At 40.4% G+C, this 20,918-nt stretch overlaps 1 protein-coding gene across 13 annotated transcripts in view; it reads left to right on the plus strand.

The window, feature by feature from the left end:
• The window catches only part of FAT3 (FAT atypical cadherin 3), a 394,190-nt gene that overhangs the window by 333,556 nt on the left and 39,716 nt on the right, over positions 1-20,918 (plus strand). For all 13 annotated transcript variants that reach the window (XR_012055102.1, XM_072927060.1, XM_072927018.1 and 10 more), the window contains 6 exons: positions 6,058-6,447; positions 8,705-8,919; positions 9,675-9,812; positions 12,404-12,547; positions 13,128-13,325; positions 15,801-16,599. Coding sequence is in view for 12 of the 13 variants with exons in the window: in XM_072927060.1 (XP_072783161.1) it covers positions 6,058-6,447; positions 8,705-8,919; positions 9,675-9,812; positions 12,404-12,547; positions 13,128-13,325; positions 15,801-16,599 (1,884 nt within the window). In the remaining variant the exon portion in view is untranslated. The remainder of the gene's footprint in view (positions 1-6,057; positions 6,448-8,704; positions 8,920-9,674; positions 9,813-12,403; positions 12,548-13,127; positions 13,326-15,800; positions 16,600-20,918) is intronic.

A 20,918-nucleotide genomic window follows, 5' to 3' on the forward strand; every position in this document is an offset into this window, starting at 1 on the left:
ACTTTCTCATTTCTAGTAGTTTCTTTAATTTTTGAGATTTCCAAGACATTGTTAACAACATAGAGGCAAAGAAGTAGACAATGGAGAATTGTATCTCTTGAATTATATTGAGTGAATAAACCCTGTCTTTAAACTGTATTACTTAAACATATATATATATGAATAGTCTTTCTCTGCGTATATACACATACACAAATATATAAAATATAATATACAAACTGATCACATGTCTGATGAAAAGAGGCTGAAGGAGCTGGGGTAGTTTAGTCTGGAGAAAAGGAGATTGAGAGGAGACCTTCTTGGTCTCAATAACTACCTAAAAGGAGCTTGTAGTGACGTGGGGATTGGTCTCATCTCCCAGGCAGCAAATGAAAGGACGAGAAGAAATGGCCTCAGGCTGTGCCAGGAAAGGTTTAGATAAGATATTAGGAAAAATTTCTTCACAGGCATTGGAATAGGCTATCCAGGGTAGAATCACTACCCCTGGAAGTGTTTAAAATGTGCAGGGATGTGCTGCTTGAGTACATGGTTTGGAGCTGGGTTAACAGCTGGATCTTTTTCTGTCTTAATTCTAGTCATGCTTATATATGTATTTTATTTCCCTCTTTGTGTGCATTCCAATGCTTCCAGTTATGTTTCCCTGTGTAATTCTAAATCAGGTATCTCCAAAATCCCGACTTCAGAAAAATGGACCCGGGATCACTGAAAAAGACAAGTATATATATCAAGTGATATAAACCAGTACCCAGGAATATGAAAATCCTTAGTAGAAAAGAGATGGAGGGTGAGCCAACTATCCAGATCTTGACTTCCCACCAAAAAGACAACTTCTGTCCCAGCTGAAAGTTGTGTTTTAGAAACCCATGGATGGTCCTATACTGCTAAGAGTTTATACCTCCCATTTCTTCAGTTTATACTGAAGTATTTCTCTTCAGTAAGGGGCTGATTATCTTCAGGTCTGCCCTGCCCTCATCCCATGGTACCCTGACTGCATTGGAGCAGTGGTGTGAATAAAGGCCTTTGAGGTTAGGGCTATTTTTTTCCCCTCAGAAAAGGGGAAAAAGTGAAGTCTATTTTGGTAGCGGTGTTATGGATTGAACTTGGCCAGGTCTTCTGCTTAAGCTGTAAAAATCACTTGAAATATTTTCTCTATGGGCCTATATATTCTTCTACAGTTCAACAAGGTACTTCAGGCAAGGTTTCTCTTTCATCTCAAAATGATGGAGTAGGGTACTATAAAATCTGGTTTAGCATTCATCTTTTGTCTTGTTTGTTGTTAATGAAGTTGTGGACTTTTATCTTCTAGTAATTGGCCTTGTGGTTAACATTTGGATAGTTGGGAAAGGTCATAGGTACACACCAATGTTAATCATCACATCATAAAAGAGGCAAGAGGAAGCACAATAATCAGATAGCTTTCTTTGTATGTCTGCAAACCACACTGCTAAACTGAAAAATAATTTTTTTTCAGCTTGCTTTCTGGTCTACATCTTGATTGCTTATTTTTAATACTTTTCATTACGTTCATTTTCATCGGTTTTAAAAATTAAGATGAGTAGATGACAAAATTTGATGTCATTTTTCAGACATAAACTAAAATGAGTGGTCTAAACATTGGGGAAATAATGAGTTCGGGGTGACAGAAACTGAAAGAAGAAACACTGTGAGTGGCTTTTAATAGGAGTAACTTTTACTTTATGTGTGATGCATAAAGGTATTGCCCACTGCAGAAACCTACTGTCATATGGGGATTGTGCCTGTTGGGTTAATTCTCAGCCTTTTAATTGGTGTCAGTCTGGATCAAAATATGTTACAACTCCACCTTTTTCAGTTGAGTTGCACCTCAAATCCTGTGTTCAGTTCTGAGGCCTTCACTGCAGGAAGGACATTGAGGGGCTGGAGTGTGTCCAGAGAGGGGCAACGGAGCTGGGGAAGGGTCTGGAGCACAATTCCTGTGAGGAGCAGCTGAGGGAACTGGGAGTGTTTATTCTGGAGAAAGGCAGGCTCAGGGGGGACCTTCTCTCTCTCTCTATAGCAACTTAAAAGAAGATTGTAATGAGTTGAGGGTCAGGCTCTTTTCTCAAGTAACAAGCAGTAGGACAATAGGAAATGGCAGCAAGTTAAGCCACGGGAGGTTCAGACTGGAAAAAAGGAAAAAATTCTTCTCTGAAAGCATTGTCAAGCGCTGGAACAGGTTTGACAAATAGGGAATAGTTGAGTTACTGCCTTGAGAAGTATTTAAAGATGTGTAGATGTGACACTCAGGGACGTGGTGGAGTGGTGGCCTCACAGTGATAGTGCTGGACTAATCCACAGTCTCAAAGGTCATTTCCAGCCTGAATGATTCTGTGATTCTGTGCTTTATACAAGGAGGATATTGATAATGCTGAATCATGAAGCAAAGTTATTTTATATTCCTGATGCTATTTAGAGTAGTACTGACATAGAACTTGTCATGATGTGACATTCAGTGTGTTTTTTGTTTCAGTACAGAAGAAACCAAGAATAAAAGCCTATTTGAAGAATGGCATTTCAGGTACTAGGCAGGTATATGTTTTACAAGCTCTTCACACGAGAGATTTGGCAAAGGGCAATATTTTATCATATGCTAATACAAGTCTAAATAGAAAATGCGTTACCTTAGTCCTTTATTTAAAAAGAAACGTACTGCAATTTTCTTACTGTAATAGTGATTCCTGCAAAGGCTTTCCATGTTCAAATAGCTCATGTTCATGATTGGCACCTTAGAAATCTGAGAAGTCTGAGTGAGTGAGTTGACACAAAGCATTTTGCAAACATTAACCCCCCGACAGCTGTAGGCAAGCAATGTGGGAGGATTGCTCTCTTTACCAGTGCAGGAACCATGGCATTGGAGCAGTTGTTTCCTTTCCACAGAAGGCAACTCTTTTATAGTCGTAGCAGAATCTGTTGTCACCTGTGTCACAGGGATGCCATTGACACACACTGGTGGACGCTTCTCTCTCAGGACAGGGTAGCCCCTGGATTAAAGCGTTTTTAACTTCAGTAGAAATAGCTTCCTACTTCACCTTTGCCTCATGCCCATTTCTCTCCCAGCCTTGGGTCAGAAGGCTCGGTAGAAACAGCTATTGATGTAACACACCACTTTCTTCAAAGTGCTGCTTCTGCCACAGTTTTTCACTGATTCTACCCCTAAGAAGCAAGCATTAAATTCTACCCCTCAAAACATTCTGTGAGAGGGTTAGCACACAGCTAAGATCCCCCTCTGTATGTCTCCTTTTTTTCTCCTTTTGGCATTTGGGCCAAAAGCCACCAAGGGTTGGTATCTGAGAGCCACATCAGGTCATCTGTCTCTCCTTGCAAAAAATGGCACTTTCACCTGCAAGAGCTTTTTTTTCATAACCCATGGGAAAAATAAGACTGTTCTCTTCATCATACCAGATTGGTACAAGATAACCTATGTCTCTGGATCTTTTGTATTCCCCTCTCATTCTCCAGGAAGGAAAAATAAAAGAAGTTACCTACAAGATTTTACTGTCTCCATTTCTGCCTAAAAATCCCATATATTAGAGTGAGCAACCAGAACACCATAATCTGTATCTGTTCTACCTCCATTGTACAAACACCAGTAATCATTTACAAAAAAACATTATTAATATTTTGTTAATTTGTGGACATCACTTTTAGGAATTAGAATACAAGAAGAGGGGCTGGATTATATGGCAGATTGCCTTTACTGGTGTTACTACCTCCTGTACATAAACTTGCCCTCCGTGGTGTTGCATGCACCAAATTCTCTCTCCCCATTCCCCATTGCAAGATACTCTTGCTGAAGTTTCATGTTGTTCCAAGGCACAAGGCATCTGTTGGCCATTTCCTTTCTAGCTGTTTGTGCCCTCAAGAACTGTGGTATATGAATCTTCTCTCTTGTGCCCAGGTGTGCTCTAGTGGGTATCAGAAAGGGAGTTTGGGCCAGAGAAAAGTGCAAACCCCAGACTAAAGCTGTTCTGCAGTTACAGATGTGTAGAAAGTGTGTGTTAGGGTCCCTGCCTCAGAGGAGTGTTTGATACTGTGTAGAAACTGGCAGGCACCAAGAGTGGCTGGCAGAATACTAAATAGTTTTACACTTAAAACTCATGTGTAGGTTGGGTGTTCAGCAGTATGCTCTGAATCAAGGGGGAAAAGATTCTCATTTTCCAGCATCCCTCAAGATCAGCTGTTATTACTAACTCATTAATTGTTGTAGTCAGGTCTGTCCTTTTTTTGTACGTGGAAGTTCATGGAGGATGTCTAGCTGAAGGAGATCCTCCCCTGCTGGAAGCATAGATACTTCCAACCATTCAGACTCTGAACATCTTCCACTTTCTAGACGGTTTTAAGTACTTTTTAATGTTTGTCAGTTTGCTTGACTGTCAGCTGACAGAGTATTTGGATGTATATATCAAGAGACTAAGGAAAAGGGTGAGTGTGCTCTCCAGCAGCTGTAGGGTATTCAAAGCCTATGTGTTTTAGCATGAAGGAATTTCCTGTGAGTTTGTGGGCTGATCTCAGCTCCTCCTCTGTAGGACAAGAGTCACTTCCTTGACTGCCTTGCTGTTTTGCTGAAAGTGGGACATTTTATTTTTCACATTTGTGATACCATGGTGAGTAGAGAGGCTTTGCTGTGATTAAAAAACCAAAGCAAAACAGCACAAAAAACCTAACAGCCTGGTTCACTACAATATTGCCATTTAATTTGTTCTGTATTTTAAAGACATTTGAACCTTTTAAATATACTCTGGTATCTCAAGCAATACATAAAAACTTTATTCTCTGAAGAGCCAAACAGTAATTCCTAATGCCCTTCAAGTAGGTTCTGGGACTTTGTAGTTGCTCTAGCTTTTATGTGCGTGTGATTGAACAAAGAGTCTCCCAGCTCCCCCTTGTGTGGATGCTCAACTCCTGCTACATCAAGCAGAAAACAACTGTGATTTGTGCTGCTTTTGATCAGACATTTCTACAATGCTTTGCTGCTGGAAAGCAGAATAATAGTGTCACAAATTTTAAATTAACAAAATATGCCTAGAAGGGATTGGTAGCTCTTATTCATCAGATTAATGTCAGGCTTGTGAAGTCTGTTTTCCCACAAAAACAGCAGCAAATGCTTAAGTGAGAAGTGTTAAAGACAGAGACTCTCTGTTTTAGTGGATCTACGTGTTTTAGTTATAATCTCTTACTGAAGCACCCAGGATGAAATCACAAAATCAACTAGCATCAAGGGAATTGAATTAGCTTATATCTGTGTTCATTTTTAATTAGATTTGAGATGGCTATCCCACTGTAGTGCAGAAACCAAGTCAGTACCATCCCCTTAGGCCTTATTACTGACAACAACCTTAGCACAGATCTGCATATTCAGCAGCTGGGTAGATAGGTGCTTTGTATTGGGAAATACAGGCAGTATTTTAAAAACGCAGGATATCTTTTTTACAACTCAATTTTTTCTCTTAGGCTGGGGAACAGAAGGGCTTTCCTTCTCAAAATGTTCATATTCTGGCAGCAGTTTTTTTAATGCAGCTTTTGTTTAACAGGTATCATCTTATGATAATATTTTTCTGCTCAACAGTGGAATCAAGGCAGCACTGGTAGCAAGTACATTCAGTGCCACCTGATGTATTTCTATGGGTTTATTTTCCCCTTATGTACATTTCTATTCCTTCAAGATGTGCTCTGAGACATTTCCAATTTCAGCATTCTGCTTCTCTCATCTAATTCAATTATAAGCTGTTCTGGGCAAGGACCATATCTGGATTCTGCTTTCAAGTTTCATTACACAGCAGTTTTGCAAAGTAATCTTTAAAAAAAAGTATCATGATGAGGGAAGGAACTTAACTTATCTGCAGGGATTTGTCATGTGAGAAGAGCATGTCCTGACCTCCTGACTTTCAGCAATATTGTACCCACAGGCACTCCTACCTCTACACCACTGGAAATACTCATTGTGATAACAGATTTTGCTTAGGGTTTCCATTAGATGGGGAGAGATTTTTTCCCCCTCTTTATTTCTCGTTTTCATTTTCTTATTTGCTTCTCTTTCAGGCGTGAACAGAAAAGTCACCTATTCCCTGTCAGACTCTGCAGATGGTTACTTCTCAGTTGACCGGTCATCAGGAATCATCATTTTGGAGCATCCACTTGATAGAGAGCTTCAATCCTCCTATAACATCACTGTAAAGGCCTCAGATCAAAGCATTGTGCTGACCTTATCCTCGTTTGCCACCGTTACCATTACAGTGCTAGACATTAATGACAACCCTCCTGTGTTCGAAAGAAGAGATTATCTTGTTACAGTACCTGAAGACACCTCACCTGGAACCGAGGTCCTTTCTGTTTTTGCTACAAGCCAAGACATTGGTACAAACGCTGAGATTGCCTATCTCATCAGATCAGGGAATGAGAAAGGGAAATTCAGGATTAACTCAAAAACAGGTTTGTAAAGTGTCTCTTACTTGCAGTGCTAAATTAAAGGATCAGAAAAACATGAATGCTTTAGGGAAGGCTCTTGGACCAAAAGATTTCCAAGGCCAGAGACTCATAGCTTGTCATTGTGTAATTAACTACACAGTTAAAAAGCAATTTTAGGTCAGAGAGTGATGTCAATTACGGTCACACATGGCTGCCCCAGCTCAAGTGGAGAATACTTTTCTTCATTAGTAAGTCTGTCGAAGCCAATATAGATGTGACAACCTATTAGCTAAACTGTGCAAAACACTTCTGAACACTTGCAATGTTCACTTGCTTACTAGCTGAGTACAGCCTCAACTGTCTGCCCCTTAGAAAGCATCAACCAGTGCTACCAGGACCTGTTAGGACCAATTCAGTCCTAATATGTGATTGTCATTGATGGAACTTCCCTGACTTAGGTTGTTCTGATTTGTCTTTCTGACTTCAGCCATGGCTTAGGTTGAGGTCTTTTTGGTTATACATCACAAATTTTAGAAGTCCACCACTGCTTCTCTATGAGAAATACCAGACAGAGGTATCGTATTTGGTGTAAATGGCTCATTTTCCCTATATTTCCTTAGTGGGATATATTATTTATCCTCACTGAGTTTTTATTCCATCAACTGTATGCTGTTTCTTCTGTGCTTCCTGTAGTGGATCCCCTTCTTCTCATAGCATTCAGAATGACCAGTACAAATCTGCCACCTGAATCTGAGAGCCAAGCAGCCTTGATTTTAAAAGCTGAAGAGAACACTTCTTTGGGTGTAACTGTAATAGCCAGTAACATGAAAAATCTCAATTTTTCATTTCTATAATTGTGTGCAAGAATGGCACCCCACTCTGCGGAGGCTGCTGCCTCTCATATGAAGGACTTAACATCACTGTGTGTTGTCTGTCATCTTCATCATGTTGATTAGTGCTAGCAAAATTTAAACATAAATATGCCTAGGCAGCGATACTTAACTTCACATTTGACAATGAAGCCAAGGAAATAAATCAATAAAAACCTATAATGAAGCTTAATCACACAGGAAAAAAAAAAACAACACCAAAAGTAAAACTATATATTATTCATTAATGTGTGACAGCTCCATTATTATCCGTTTAGAGGCAGGAACTCAGTTTCTAGACATCAGAGTGGTGATGTAGCATGCCTGATCAGAGCTTGAAAAATAATGTCCTTCAAACCATTTATCAGTGGGAACTCTCTGCTAGCCACTTGGAAGCTTCTCTTCAGGGCTCCTGCTTTCTGCAAGTCATGCTGAAAGGTGGAATTCCTTTGGAGAGAGCCCAGACAAGATTAAGATGAAGAGGAATAATCTGAGGTCTGTAAAATGTGACTTAACAGGAAAGACTGCAGGAGTTAAGGCTGTTTAAGCTAGAAAAGAGAAGACATGCTGTTAGTTTTCATGCCTATATAAATTAACTGTGAAGAAGAGTGAAATAAACTGTAGTCCATGCCCAGTCATAAGAAGTTGTGAATGGGCTTAAATTACATTTGAATTACGTTGGTAAAATTATAGGAAGAAATTCCTAGCTGTAGTGTATACTGAGGCCTGAAATACATTTCCTAAGAAGGTTAGGAAGCTGATATTGTTGGGGGTTTGTAAGAAAACTAGAAATCAGATAATTTCTGTCCTAGGGAGAATCTGGATGCAGGCAGTAAATCAAGTTACCGAGAATCTTAATTTTGGTTGTGTGGTGAATAACACAAAATTTGTAAACCTAGTTGAGTGGGGAGGTCTCTGCTTAATCACTTAAATGATAGACAACTGATTTCTCAGAGGTATTCATATCCTATTCATTTGTATTTAATTCATGAGAAGTTAATTGTGTGGGAGTGAATTTCTGTTGACTTGTCAGGGCTTATTTCCAGAGTCGGCATCCAATTCTCCCAAAGGCTCTGTGAATGAAATTGTAAATGGGTGAATATGGCCCCCACTTCTTCATCTATGATCCTCACGTAATGAAAGCTATTTTCATGAGGAACCATTCATTGCCTCTTACCTTGTAAAGGTCCTTTCTGCAGAGGCAACCCAAGTGCAGTCAGCATCATTCTTGAATCAAATGACAGCAGTAGAAACCTGAATAAACATTTTTATTGGATTGGGCAGTCTTACAGTTAGTGGTGTGTGTGTGCCATGGTGATAAATAGCATGCTGTACTGTTTACTACAGTAAATCCCTTACTCTGTGGCATTACTTTTTTGCCGGCTGTTGACATTCCCTCCTTTGCTTCAAAGGAGTGATTTCCATTATTGAAGCTTTGGATTTTGAATCGTGCAAGGACTTCTACTTAGTAGTGGAAGCAAAGGACGGAGGGACGCCAGCCCTGAGCGCGGTTACGACGGTGAATGTGAATGTGACGGACGTCAACGACAACGCGCCCACGTTCAGCCAGGCTGTCTACAGCGCCGTCATCAGTGAGGATGCGGCCGTCGGGGACTCCGTGGTCATGGTGAGCAGGGCCATGAGTGGCATTTAAGTGCAATGAAGCCCTCTGCCCCTAAAACTCTGCTGCACTGCTTAATAATGATAATTACTACGTCTTGAGGCCCCCAAACCATTTTCCAGACAAGACTCTGCATCTGCTACTGTTCCCCTAGCTGCTGTCAGTTTTTCCCCAAAAGGAAGTAGTAGTAGTACTGACCCTTTCTTTTTAACCCCGTTATGTTGTCAGAGAGCAATGGCATATTCTAGGTGTTGTATTTCATGAGTCAGCTAGAAAGAAACAGGTTTTAATAGGAAGGCAGAATTCTACTTTTCAGTGAAATACAATCATAGAGTCATAGGGTTGGATGAGATCTTAAAGATCATCTAGTTCCAACCCCCTTGCAGTGGACAGGGACATCTTTCACTGCACCACACTGCTCAGAGCTCCAAATACATAGTATTTGTAAAGTCTGGCATGCAATGTGCCATCCCCAAACCTCATAAAATTCTCATGTTGCAATCTGAGAATCCAGAGAGAGAGTGTTGTATGGAATACTAAGATTAAAATACTCTGTATGTTTTCAGACTAGAATTTTGAAAAGGCCCAAGTGAAGCCTCCTAACAAAAACCTATTGGATTGATGCTTTAGAGGTGTGCAGTTCAGGTATAACTAGTCTGAAGGAATGTGAAGTTTACTTTTTGGTGTGTTGAGCAATTAATGTATCATACAGATTGCTTGATATTTGTTTTTCTAACTTTTTATTCTTCTTTCAAAAAAAGTTGATAGCAGAAGATCTGGACAGTCCTCCCAATGGTCAGATTCATTTTTCCATAGTGAATGGGGATCAGGACAATGAATTTTCAGTCGATCCTGTTTTGGGACTCGTGAAGGTTAAAAAGAAATTGGATAGAGAAAGGGTAAGACTTGTGGGACTTCTTAACTTGCAATGACTTACAGATGTGCATCAATCTTCACTCTGCTGCTAGCTTGTGTTGAAGGAGTTTCTTCTATACTCTGCAGCGATCAGCCTGAGATGCTCCAAGAGATCTTTCTAACGTTTCCTCACTTCTTTCCATGCCAGCCTTGTCCCCAGTCTATCTACATGCCAACTGCTCTGCTGCCACTCTCATCCTGCACTTTCACAGCAGTTAGGGTCACATCAGGGGAGAGGAGCAGCGCTGGATTTCTCCCGTGGTGCCAGCAGGAGCTGCTGCTGTGTTAATGAGCTGCCTCCTCTCCCCTGTGTGTGTAAGCACACACGTGCAGCTGTGTGTGCAACAGAGTGGTTACAAAATGCTCCAGATTGTGGCTCTGAGTGCTGAGCTGAGACCTCAGCCATTAATTAGCGCTCTGCAAAACATGTCACTGGGGAGGGGATGTTATGAAGTGGCCAGGCTGTACCAAAAGTGAAAGAGTGCTTCATTAAATAGGTTCTGCTGCTTTGTTTGCTCACTCCATTATTCATTCAGGATTATTTATCACCATTTTGCCATAGCTAGCAATTAGCAGCTTTTGGGGAAAAAAACCACAAAAAACAAACAAATGCAGTTGCCTGTGCTACTAGCAAGGCAGGAGAGTGCTGCATGACTTCAGAAATCTTGCAGCACATAAGGAAATCTGTGCCTCCTGCCTCTCAGCAATACACCCACAGAACTGGGGAAGCAGGTTGCTACCTTCAGAATATCAGCTCAGCTGGAGAAGCTCTTTACTGAAAGCAAACCTTTTTCTTAAAACAGTGGCAAAACCCCCTTTCTGCATTATCACAAAAGGAGTATTAAATTGTTCGTGTTTGGTGGTGGAATGACTTTACCACAGATTGTCTAAAACAGGGGAGTAACAATGGCTGTTAATGTTACAAGTTGGCTGTAATAAAAGCACAGACTGAGTTCTTTAATATGACTTTTTCTCGCTTCTGAAGCGCACTCATGTGCGGCTGCATTTAGACACACACACTTACTCTCACAAGAGTGTGCATGTGTAATGCCAGCTGTGTTAGGTCTGCATTTTCCAAAGTTTCCCTCAGTTAAAATAAGCTGTGATATTGTCTTTTTCTTTGCTTCCTTGGCTCATTTCCTAGACACAGGTGTTTCTGACCCATACGGGGAAAATTATATATGATGCCCCATCTGCTGTAGATTCCCAAAGGTAGTGCTGACTCCCAGGATTCTGTGGTTTAAGGGGACTTATTTCCAGAGCTCTAATCACACAGAGACCATGACTTTTGCCATCTGCCTTTCTGGGATACATTGAAATGAAAGCAAACACAGAAAAAAAAATAGGAAAGACTCTACAAAACTCTCTGGTTTTAGCTAGCAGTGGAAATTATGGTTAAAAAGCAGATTAATTCTCTTACTCAAGTTTCATGATTTTCCATAGTTCAGGATTCCTCATCCCTCCTTTGTCCCTTTGCCCCCACCAAATCACAGTCTATCTTCCATACAACCTCCGAAAAACATTTCCTTTTGCTTTGTATTGGTCCCATATCCCAAAAGAGCCTCCTTATTTTGTGTGTGCTTGGTCTGAGCTCCTCCTTACCACAAAAAAAGCTGCGTGCCCCTCTGCAGGGGTATGTTTTTCCCCTTTCCAGCCCTGCACTGGGGAGGGTGCAGCAGAGTGTTGTATCTGGCATGTTTCTCCCTTCTCTTGCTCTGCTGTGGGAGGATTCAGGGGCAGACATGTCAGCAGCTTTCCCTGTGGAGCAAGGAGCAATATACAGTAAAAAGCAGTAGTAAGACCTAAGGAAGCCAACATAAGGATGCAGTTGAGAAAATCCAACTGTCACCCATAAACTGTTCATAGACAGAGCTTTTGCAAGTTGTCACATATGCTCACACCTCACACACGGGCACATATGTGTGTAGAGGGCCCATGGATGATGCACTGAACTGCCTGCACTGTGCTGTTTGTGTCTGTTGCAAAAAGCAGACTCAAGCCCACTTATCTTCTGCAGAGTGGTGGATAATATTCTGTTGCTACAGAGACTGTTGTCCCTCGTACTCCCAAATGTTTTCCAGTGTGTTTAAGCCAACTGCCTGTGAACTTTTTCTTGGCTCTCCATCACCGCTTTAGAAACACTATGTGTCAAACTGACACTGGCTCTAATAAGCAATTTATATAATATCTTGGAAACCAACTGTAAGATAAATAGAATCAGGTCACTTATCCCAGCAGACACCTAGGAAAGATGAAAACATAAGCTTGCAGCACTAATAGTTGAGTTCAGATATTATCTGTCATTTATTTTCTGTCTTGCCCTTTGTTTCAGGAATGCTTTATCTGATACAGTTATTTTAATACAATGAAGATGTTATGTTTATTGGTAGCCTTATAAAACAGAAGTTGGGGCACAATGTGGTGATAAACAGGATAATGTTATACTAAGGGCAGGAAGATAATGAGGCCAAATAACTTTCCTTAGAATATGGATGGTGGTGCACTGAATGTAAACAACCTGAGTTAAAATTTAGGCCCACTTTCACAATGATTTAATGTTTTCACATTTTTTCAGATATCTGGTTATTCATTAGTTGTCCAGGCAAGAGACAGTGGTACCCCTCCTTTGTCTTCATCTGTGACGGTCAATGTCGACATTTCTGATGTGAATGATAACAGCCCTGTGTTTACTCCAGCTAACTACACAGCTGTAATTCAAGTAAGTTTATCCTGCACATCAAAAACTTCTCTGATTTTTAAAATGTCCTGGCATTTGGTTTCAGTTAAGTACCTTTTGATGATCTATCTGCAAAACATGTATCAAGTGATCTTATCTAAAGGAAAATATAAACAAATCTTTCTTGAGTCTTTTGGCAAGTTTCTGTTTGCTGAGGCTTCTTAACCACAGCATCTGTCATACATTTTGCCATTCATCCCTGCTGCACCAGGTACTCCAACCTCAAAATGTCTGCTCTAGGATAAGTTCACACTTCTTTATACCTTGCTCTGGGTGTGTGTCTTGACACACAGAGTAATCTGAGTATAGTCTGACTTTTAGTCAGTCCTGATCAGACAGAGTATCAGAGAGAGCCCAGCAGCCCCTGGAGGTGTGGTGGGTACCCTCATCTCTGCCACTGGTCCACGGGTTGTAAGCGGCGTCAACAAAACACAGCTTATGAAATGCCAGCTTGGGCAAAGAGCATTCAGTTGAATATTCACAATAGAAAAATGTGATATTTTATGGTTGCAATATGTATAGTTTTAATCCTTTTCTTTATACACTGTGTATATGTGTAAAGGAAAATAAACCAGTGGGCACGAGCATTTTGCAGCTGGTAGTGACAGACAAAGACTCTTTTCACAATGGCCCCCCTTTTACCTTCACCATCCTCACTGGCAATGAAGAGGAGGAGTTTACACTGGACCCTCATGGCGTTTTGAGGTCTGCAGTCATCTTCAAGCACATGGTCTCAACTGAGTATGTGCTCTGCGTGCAGGTAAGGCTTAATTAATATTTTTACATCTACTCTGAAACAAAAAAAATCTCTTAGTGTAGGTAGCCTGTACTTTGCCTGTATGGGTTGTTTTTGATGGGCTGTATTCCACGAGTAAATACCACACATTCCAGTTTGCAAATGCACAATGCAGAATATTTTCTTTGATGTTCTTAAACTTGGTTTCATATAAATATAAATAGGTAGCCAGCCACCTTTCCAATTTCCTCGGCATGAAATGAATTTTCTGAGCAGCGACCGTTATGGTTTAAGATTTTCATCATTTTTTTTCTGTAGCTAAGGAAGGAAAATGAGAAAAAATGCATTATATACATATAAATACACCCCAGAACAAGCGACTGCAAAATACTGCTTTAGGAACGAAAATAATTTCTGCTTTTAAGTCATAAATTTAATCATAAATTTTTGGAAGCCTTCCAAGAATTCATGAAATCACATTTCCAAGGTCAACCCAGCTTTTAAAGAATGTCAAAATAAGACATGCAATAGAAGTCCAGCTTAAACTTAGCTTTAGAATAATCGTTAAGAAGCTTTGTAACCAGGGTAATTTTGATTGCCAAAACCTGTAAATCCTAAAGTAATTTGTCCACATTTCTCAGGTCTGCCAGAGAAGATGTATTAGGGTTCAGTAAATATGCAGGTCTAGGGAATGAACGTCTTCACTGAAATGAGTCATGGTCCCATAAGCTGTGTCTGAAATTCCTGCTTCCTCCACTTGCTTTGCTGGGGTTGATCTCTCTAAGCACAGCCTGTCTGTTCCTTTACAAGCACATTTAATGATGTTCACAGCAGTGGCATCCTTAGAGGCAGTTGTTGGTTACGATTCACAAAATACAGGCTCTGATGCTAACTAACAGTTCAAATCAAAGTTTTACAAGTTTGCCATTTAATATCCTTAGGCTTGTAGAGAAATAAAAAAATCACCTTTCTTTCTTTCTTACCATGCCTTAATAGTAAAATACCCTGCTTTCAGGGTAATTTGCTAGCCAGAGTTCTAGTGTAGCCAAAACTGGGCATGAGAGTTAAATTTGAGTAACATCCTTCAAGTTTGGAGGTCCATGTATTTCATATAAAAGAAATATTAGACCACCATCTCTGAGATGCACCTACGTGCTCAGAAAACCATGCTGTTGGATTGTGGAAGAATGATTTCTCCCAGTGTTATTTTCTTCAGGGATTTCTGCAGTGAAAACATACTTTATAGTTTCCTGTTGTGTATAGACCATAGAAGTGATTCTTTCCATCCATATGTGCCAGAGTGCTGCTTTCTCTTTTCCACTATCAGGTTTCTTCACTGTATTAGGTTTATAAAGAATTAATGTTAAAATAGAAAATGGAATGAGACATAGTCTCTTCTCTATGTACATGGGTATTTGTCTGCACATATGTATAAAATATTTTTAAATATTCCACATAGCTCTTTTAGGAGTGAAGATGAATGAATTTTAGAGTGTCTTGGAGTTACTGATCTGCTCATAGTAGTGTCAATATTACTGTTGTCATCCTGCCACTTTTTCCTTCAGCTTGTTAATTTTCCTCCTGTGTCCAAATACAAAGATCTTTGAACATTCCCTGCATGTCTGCATACTGGCAGCTTAGTTTTCTGTTCTTCTCTGAAGCAAATAAATGTGTGGAGCAGTATATCGTAATAGGGACTACAATAAAACATTTTTCTTATTGTAGGAAAGGACCCTGATTCAAGTTTGCACACCTTTCTGTCAAGATGGCCTTGGGTTTTTTGTCATACTTGCTCTTTTGCTCTCTATAAAAATAGTGCAAATGATGCCATAATACCTGCTCTGGGTCATCCAGTCATCTTTCCAGCTGCAGTGCTGCACTCATATTTTATCATTACTAACAGCACAAGAACCTATTTCATTTTTGGAGGATGATAAATTTTATTTATGTCAAGCATGTTTCTTGGTTGCTTCAGGTAAAGAAGTGCTGAATGCAGTAGAAATATTCTGGACTCCCTCACATCCACACAAGCTAAGCAGGGTGTGGAGTGCTTTGGAGCACACCAAGCAATGCAGAAGGCTGATATTTCACTGGAATTCAGTCTCTTCTCCAGGGTAGAAATGAGTCCAAACTGTGTTTGGAGCAGAATATATCACATTGGTATATTCTCCGTTGTGAAGATGACAAGTGATAGGTGTGGGATCCTGGGAACATTTCAGTTTGAGTAATGAGACATTCTACTGACACATTTCTCTCTGCAATCCACTTAAAGATCAGTGCTTCCCTAAAGGGTTTGCTAGTTCCACTGCTAGAAATGGCTGAGACACTTCTTTACATATATATTTGGCAAATGCATTTGAGTGTTCTTTTGAGAATTTCTTTTCAGAATTACTGATACTCTGAGAATATACATAGCAAGAAGTTACGGTTGCAGGCTGTGTTCCATGTGTGTTTTTATTTCTTATTTTTTCTATTCTTTTTTTTTCTAAATTACATTAGGCAAAGGACTCTGGGAAGCCTCAGCAGGTTTCCCATACCTATGTTCAGGTGAGGGTTATTGAAGAGAGCATTCACAAACCAACTGCCATTCCACTGGAGATTTTCATTGTCACCATGGAAGATGATTTTCCTGGGGGAGTCATTGGGAAAATTCATGCCACAGATCAGGATGTGTACGATGTCCTCACATACACTCTAAAATCAGAGCAGAAAAGTTTGTTCAAGGTCAACAGCCATGATGGGAAGATCATTGCCCTTGGAGGGCTGGATAATGGCAAGTACATCCTGAATGTCTCCGTGAGCGACGGCCGGTTCCAGGTGCCCATCGATGTTGTGGTCCACGTTGAGCAGCTGCTGCAAGAAATGCTGCAGAACACGGTCACCATCCGCTTCGAGAACGTTTCCCCAGAAGACTTTGTGGGTCTCCACATGCACGGGTTCAGGCGCACCCTGCGCAACGCGGTGCTCTCCCAGAAACAGGACAGCCTGCACATCATCAGCATTCAGCCGGTGGCAGGCAGCAGCCAACTCGACATGCTGTTTACCGTTCAGATGCACAGCGGTGGTTTCTATAAGCCTGCCTATTTGATTCAGAAGCTTACCAATGCGAGGAGACACTTGGAAAATGTGATTCGTATTTCTGCTATCTTGGAGAAGAATTGCTCCGGACTGGATTGTCAGGAGCAACACTGTGAGCAAAGTCTGTCTATTGATTCACATTCCCTGATGACTTACAGCACAGCACGAATTAGTTTTGTGTGTCCACGCTTTTACAGGAATGTGCGCTGCATGTGCAATGGTGAGTACTGCTCCCTCTTCCCCTCCCATCGCTGCGCATTATGCGATAGGATCCATTTTATTCCTCTGATGCAGATTAGAAGGGGCATTTCAATTCAGTCCACTAAAGCACGACTGGCTGATGCGTTGTGGGAATTGATTTCTCCGGCTCGGGAAGAATTGTTCGTGTTTACTGATGTAAATGGAAGTTTATGAACTTTGGCCTTCTACGACAAAGACTGCTTTCCTGGAGGCTCTGCAATCAGAGCAGCTTCCAGGCAGGGGAAGGAGTGGGAGAGGAGGAGAGGGAGGGATGTTGTTTCCCAATCAGTTGGTGCCACCACTGGAATAAACCTGGATTGTGACTGTAGCAGAGCAGCCTAGTCTCCAGCAATGCACCAGCAGTCTCCAAGGAAAAGCACCCCTGACCTAAGCCGGGCAGGTGGAAAGGCCTTTCCCAGTCCCGTTGTTGCAGACAACCACAGAAACCAATGAAGTATTTTATTAGCAAGCGCTTTTCCTGACCTTTAAGGCTGCAGTAGGGGACAGGGTAGGTTTCAGGCGGCTCCACATTTTGGCAGAGATTTCATATGGGCATATGACAAATAGACTCACGAGCCAAGCTTCTGTATGATTCTACACTTGGATTTTAAAACCTCGGGCAGTTATAATACTGGCTCTGTTTCTTTGTTTGCCAGGCTATTTGCTCCTCATTCCACTTCATTTAAGAGCAGAGAAAAAAGCTGCTGTAAAATCAATACATCTAAGTCTCCCTCATCTTAAGCACACATGCACACACACACAAAGCAATACAAGAATTCAGCAGCCATATCCCTCAATAACCAACCTTTGTTTCTGCAGCAGTCAGCAGGGCTTCATGTTTTACCACTGACCTCGGTGGGGATGAAAATAGGCAGAAATTGCATAAAACTGAACCAGAAATCATTTTTCTTCCTGTGGCACATGGATAATAGTGGCAAAGAAGTTCAATTCTGAAAAAATACTATGATTCTCTATCTGAGGAACATTCAAGAGCAGACTATCTGTCCACTTTTTAACTAAGAGTCTTATAAGTTTCAAATAGACATATCTATCATAACAATAGCCAGCATTTTGTTACACATGAAAGGCTCTGAAGTAAAGGATTTTCACAGATTTAAAAGGAACAATGCTGCAATAGCCTCCATTCAGGTCCAGGAGCCAGTGCGGGAACACTGTCTGCCAAACTTTTTTATATTCTCTAAGTTATAACTTAGTCTCACTTTTGTATCAAGAAGTCACAACTCCTCATCTCCATGGGGATAGTGATAGTCTTCACAGTCAGAAATTGGTTTTCTGGCAGCCAAAATTTTCACTGTTTATCATTTCATTTCACTACCTATTAAAGTCAATAATGATGTATTATTCCCTCTGCCTCATAATCCCTTAATTTAACTCCAAAAATGGGACTTTGCAGTGCAGCACAGTTCTGACCCAGCAGCTCTCCTGGCACAGTAAGTTTGCAATGGAAGCAAAGAAATTCAGCTGGGACAGTGATTTCCAAATTCTCCTGTCGTGTACCAGTCAATCTTTAAAATGGATGACAGGCTGCTGGAGAGGCAGTGTGGTTCTGAGAGCAACTGTAGTCCTTAGCCTCTGGGCCATTTATCATGGCCTTGAAGGCTGCTGTGTGGGAACACTTGTAACAGGCAGGTTGTCCTGGCCCTGCTGAAAAGATGGAGGGGTTCCCACTGCTCCCGTTTGAGCCACTAAGTGGGGATTTCCCATGGGGGATCCACACCATTTGGGGTGGGGTTGAGCACATTCAGCCTGCCATAGAGCCTGTGCTAAAAAAATGTCCAGAGCTGCTGTGTTAGGTATAGTTGTCAAAGAAGTGAGCACCTTGGTGTCTATTACTTGCACAGAAATAATACATCTTGGTGGGAAGCAAAAATTCATGCTTTGGACCTTCTCATTAGTTAATGCTTAATCCTCTTCTACTGTTATTAGTTTAAGGAGACACAGAGAATACTTTGGTATTTAGGTAAACACACTGTGTTTTCTCACATAGGAAATAACACAGACTTGTGAGAGTATAATACAGAATATATGGGTAGTTTTGCTTTCATGGAAGCTAAAGTCTAGGGTAAAAGAGTTAGAAAAATGCCATACTTCTTCCATCAGTAGTTCTTATAAATAAATGCACAGATGCAGCAATTCTGGAAAAAGTGCACAAATTTATTTTAGCTTGTTTAATGAGACAGCATTAGCAAGATATTAGCAGTGTAATAAAAGTATTATACTTCATTTGTTGTTAAAAGAGTTTCACATCCACTGAATATAAATACCTTGAATTATGAAAAAGCCTTTAAAATATTGCATATGTTTCCAGAGATCTGATTCAATTATGGCCCAGAAAGCTTGAGTTTGAACTAATTCACTCATTCTTGAAATATGTATCATACTTGGCGTGTTTTTGTCCACTGGCAGATGTCACAGATATGCACAATTTATGCATGCCAGCTGTGCATAACTTACCTAGATTACCGTTGTGAGCAAACAGAGTTATCTAATGGGAAAATGCAGGGAGACTGTAAAGTAGGCAGTGGGTGAACTTCAGAGGTTCAGCAGCTCAGCTCTGGAAGGGTAAGTTCAAAAGTTCATGTGCATCAATCTTAGGTTTTAAATCAATACAATTGAACTAAACTGTTTTCCAGTAACAGACTGTCTCCTTAGATTTTTTGCTCATCTGTTTGTGTTTGTATGAAAAATATTGTCACAAACTGGGGTTTGTGTCAGCATGACAGAGGGTCTATGCAATTACCAACCTCCCATCACATGGCACGAGGTATGCAAACATCCGTCAGTGCTGGGAGAAATAAAAGTAGGAGGAATGGAATATATATATATTCCTATAAAACATTTCTCACTGCATTCTCATTTTTCAGAGGCAAAAATCTATTCCATATTTTCTCATAATGCAAAGTAATTTTTTTGTGTTGAGACAAAGGTGCAGGGGTGAGCAGGTTTTGTTGGGACTACTTTGCCCTACAGTTGTTCTGCATTATAATCTTAGAAAAGTGATGGTACATTAATATGTTCACAGGAGAGGGATGGATTGAAATAATCTTGACAAATATGGGCATACATCTACATCTATGCGGGTCACTCCAGTCCCCATTTGCAGATAGTGGGAAGAATGAGGTATTTTTAATAATGTGATACATCTCTTCCTAGATGTCTAAAATCAGTCAGATGAATCATGCCCTAAAGTTAGATGAGATGAATTCCATTTAAAATGTTTAATATGGTTCTGGCCTAATAGTTTAAAAGAATTTTTCTAATAGACCCAGAGTGTTCAGCAAAAGTGTAGACACATCCACATTATTTAATAAGAGAACAACAGTTTTGGACCACTTTCTCATGAAAAACGACAATTCAGACTTTATGAAGCCACTTCTAGTATTTTGTGAATGCTATGACAGAAGGAAATCATAGACTGTGAGAATCCACTGTTAATACAAGACCTGCTGTTCAGAGGTGATTTTTGGCCTCAGCTCCACAGAGCACACACTGCCTCTAAAAGAGTCCTGGCTGCTTTAAAGGACTGGGCATCAGCTACACAGTTCTTATGTGTACATCACTGCTTCTCCCATTTTCAGAAAGTACACACATTCATATTAATGAGCCTGAAATTCTCCTGGCAAGGAAAATTGAAGAACAAAGTCTGTGCTTGGGAACAGAGAACTGCAGATAACTTGGTTAGATCTGGCTATAGTCTGTTTTATGTCACTTTTGTCCAAGGAAGGTTTTTTTCCCCTGTGTTCCTACGACTCTGGCTTTCAGGAATCTCCCTCCTTTCAAGCTTTTTTTTTCTGTAAGTGAGGAAAACAGAATCTTTGCGATACTCATACAGATTCAGGAGACTGGGCTGTTAGAAAACCACCTAATATCACAAGGCTGAAGTTAAAATTGTTGAAGCACTCAATTTTCAAAATATATTTAAAATCCTAGAAGTGCTCCTTTTTTGAAGGAATAGGAATTAAATAAATCTCTCTTCTTGCAATGGAACAGTGTTTTCTGCCTCAGTATATTGGTTAGAAGATTGAAATACTTTTGTCTTCTTTTAGAGAATTAAACTGAAGATGATCTGTCAAAATCAAGTGGGTCTATTCCACCTTTTCCTGCCATGCACTGCTTGATGCTAATTCGTGTGTTTCTGTGGTACCTTGTAAAGAACAGTTTTTATTAATACTAATGTGAGTTTCAAGAGAATGCTGTAGATTGTCTGGACCTGCCTTGAAAAAAAAAAAAAAAAAAGATCAATTTGAACCTATATTTCTTGAATCTTTTCTTGGATGG

This window comes from Taeniopygia guttata, chromosome 1, assembly GCF_048771995.1.
Source record: "Taeniopygia guttata chromosome 1, bTaeGut7.mat, whole genome shotgun sequence".
NCBI classification, from domain to species: Eukaryota; Metazoa; Chordata; class Aves; order Passeriformes; family Estrildidae; genus Taeniopygia; species Taeniopygia guttata.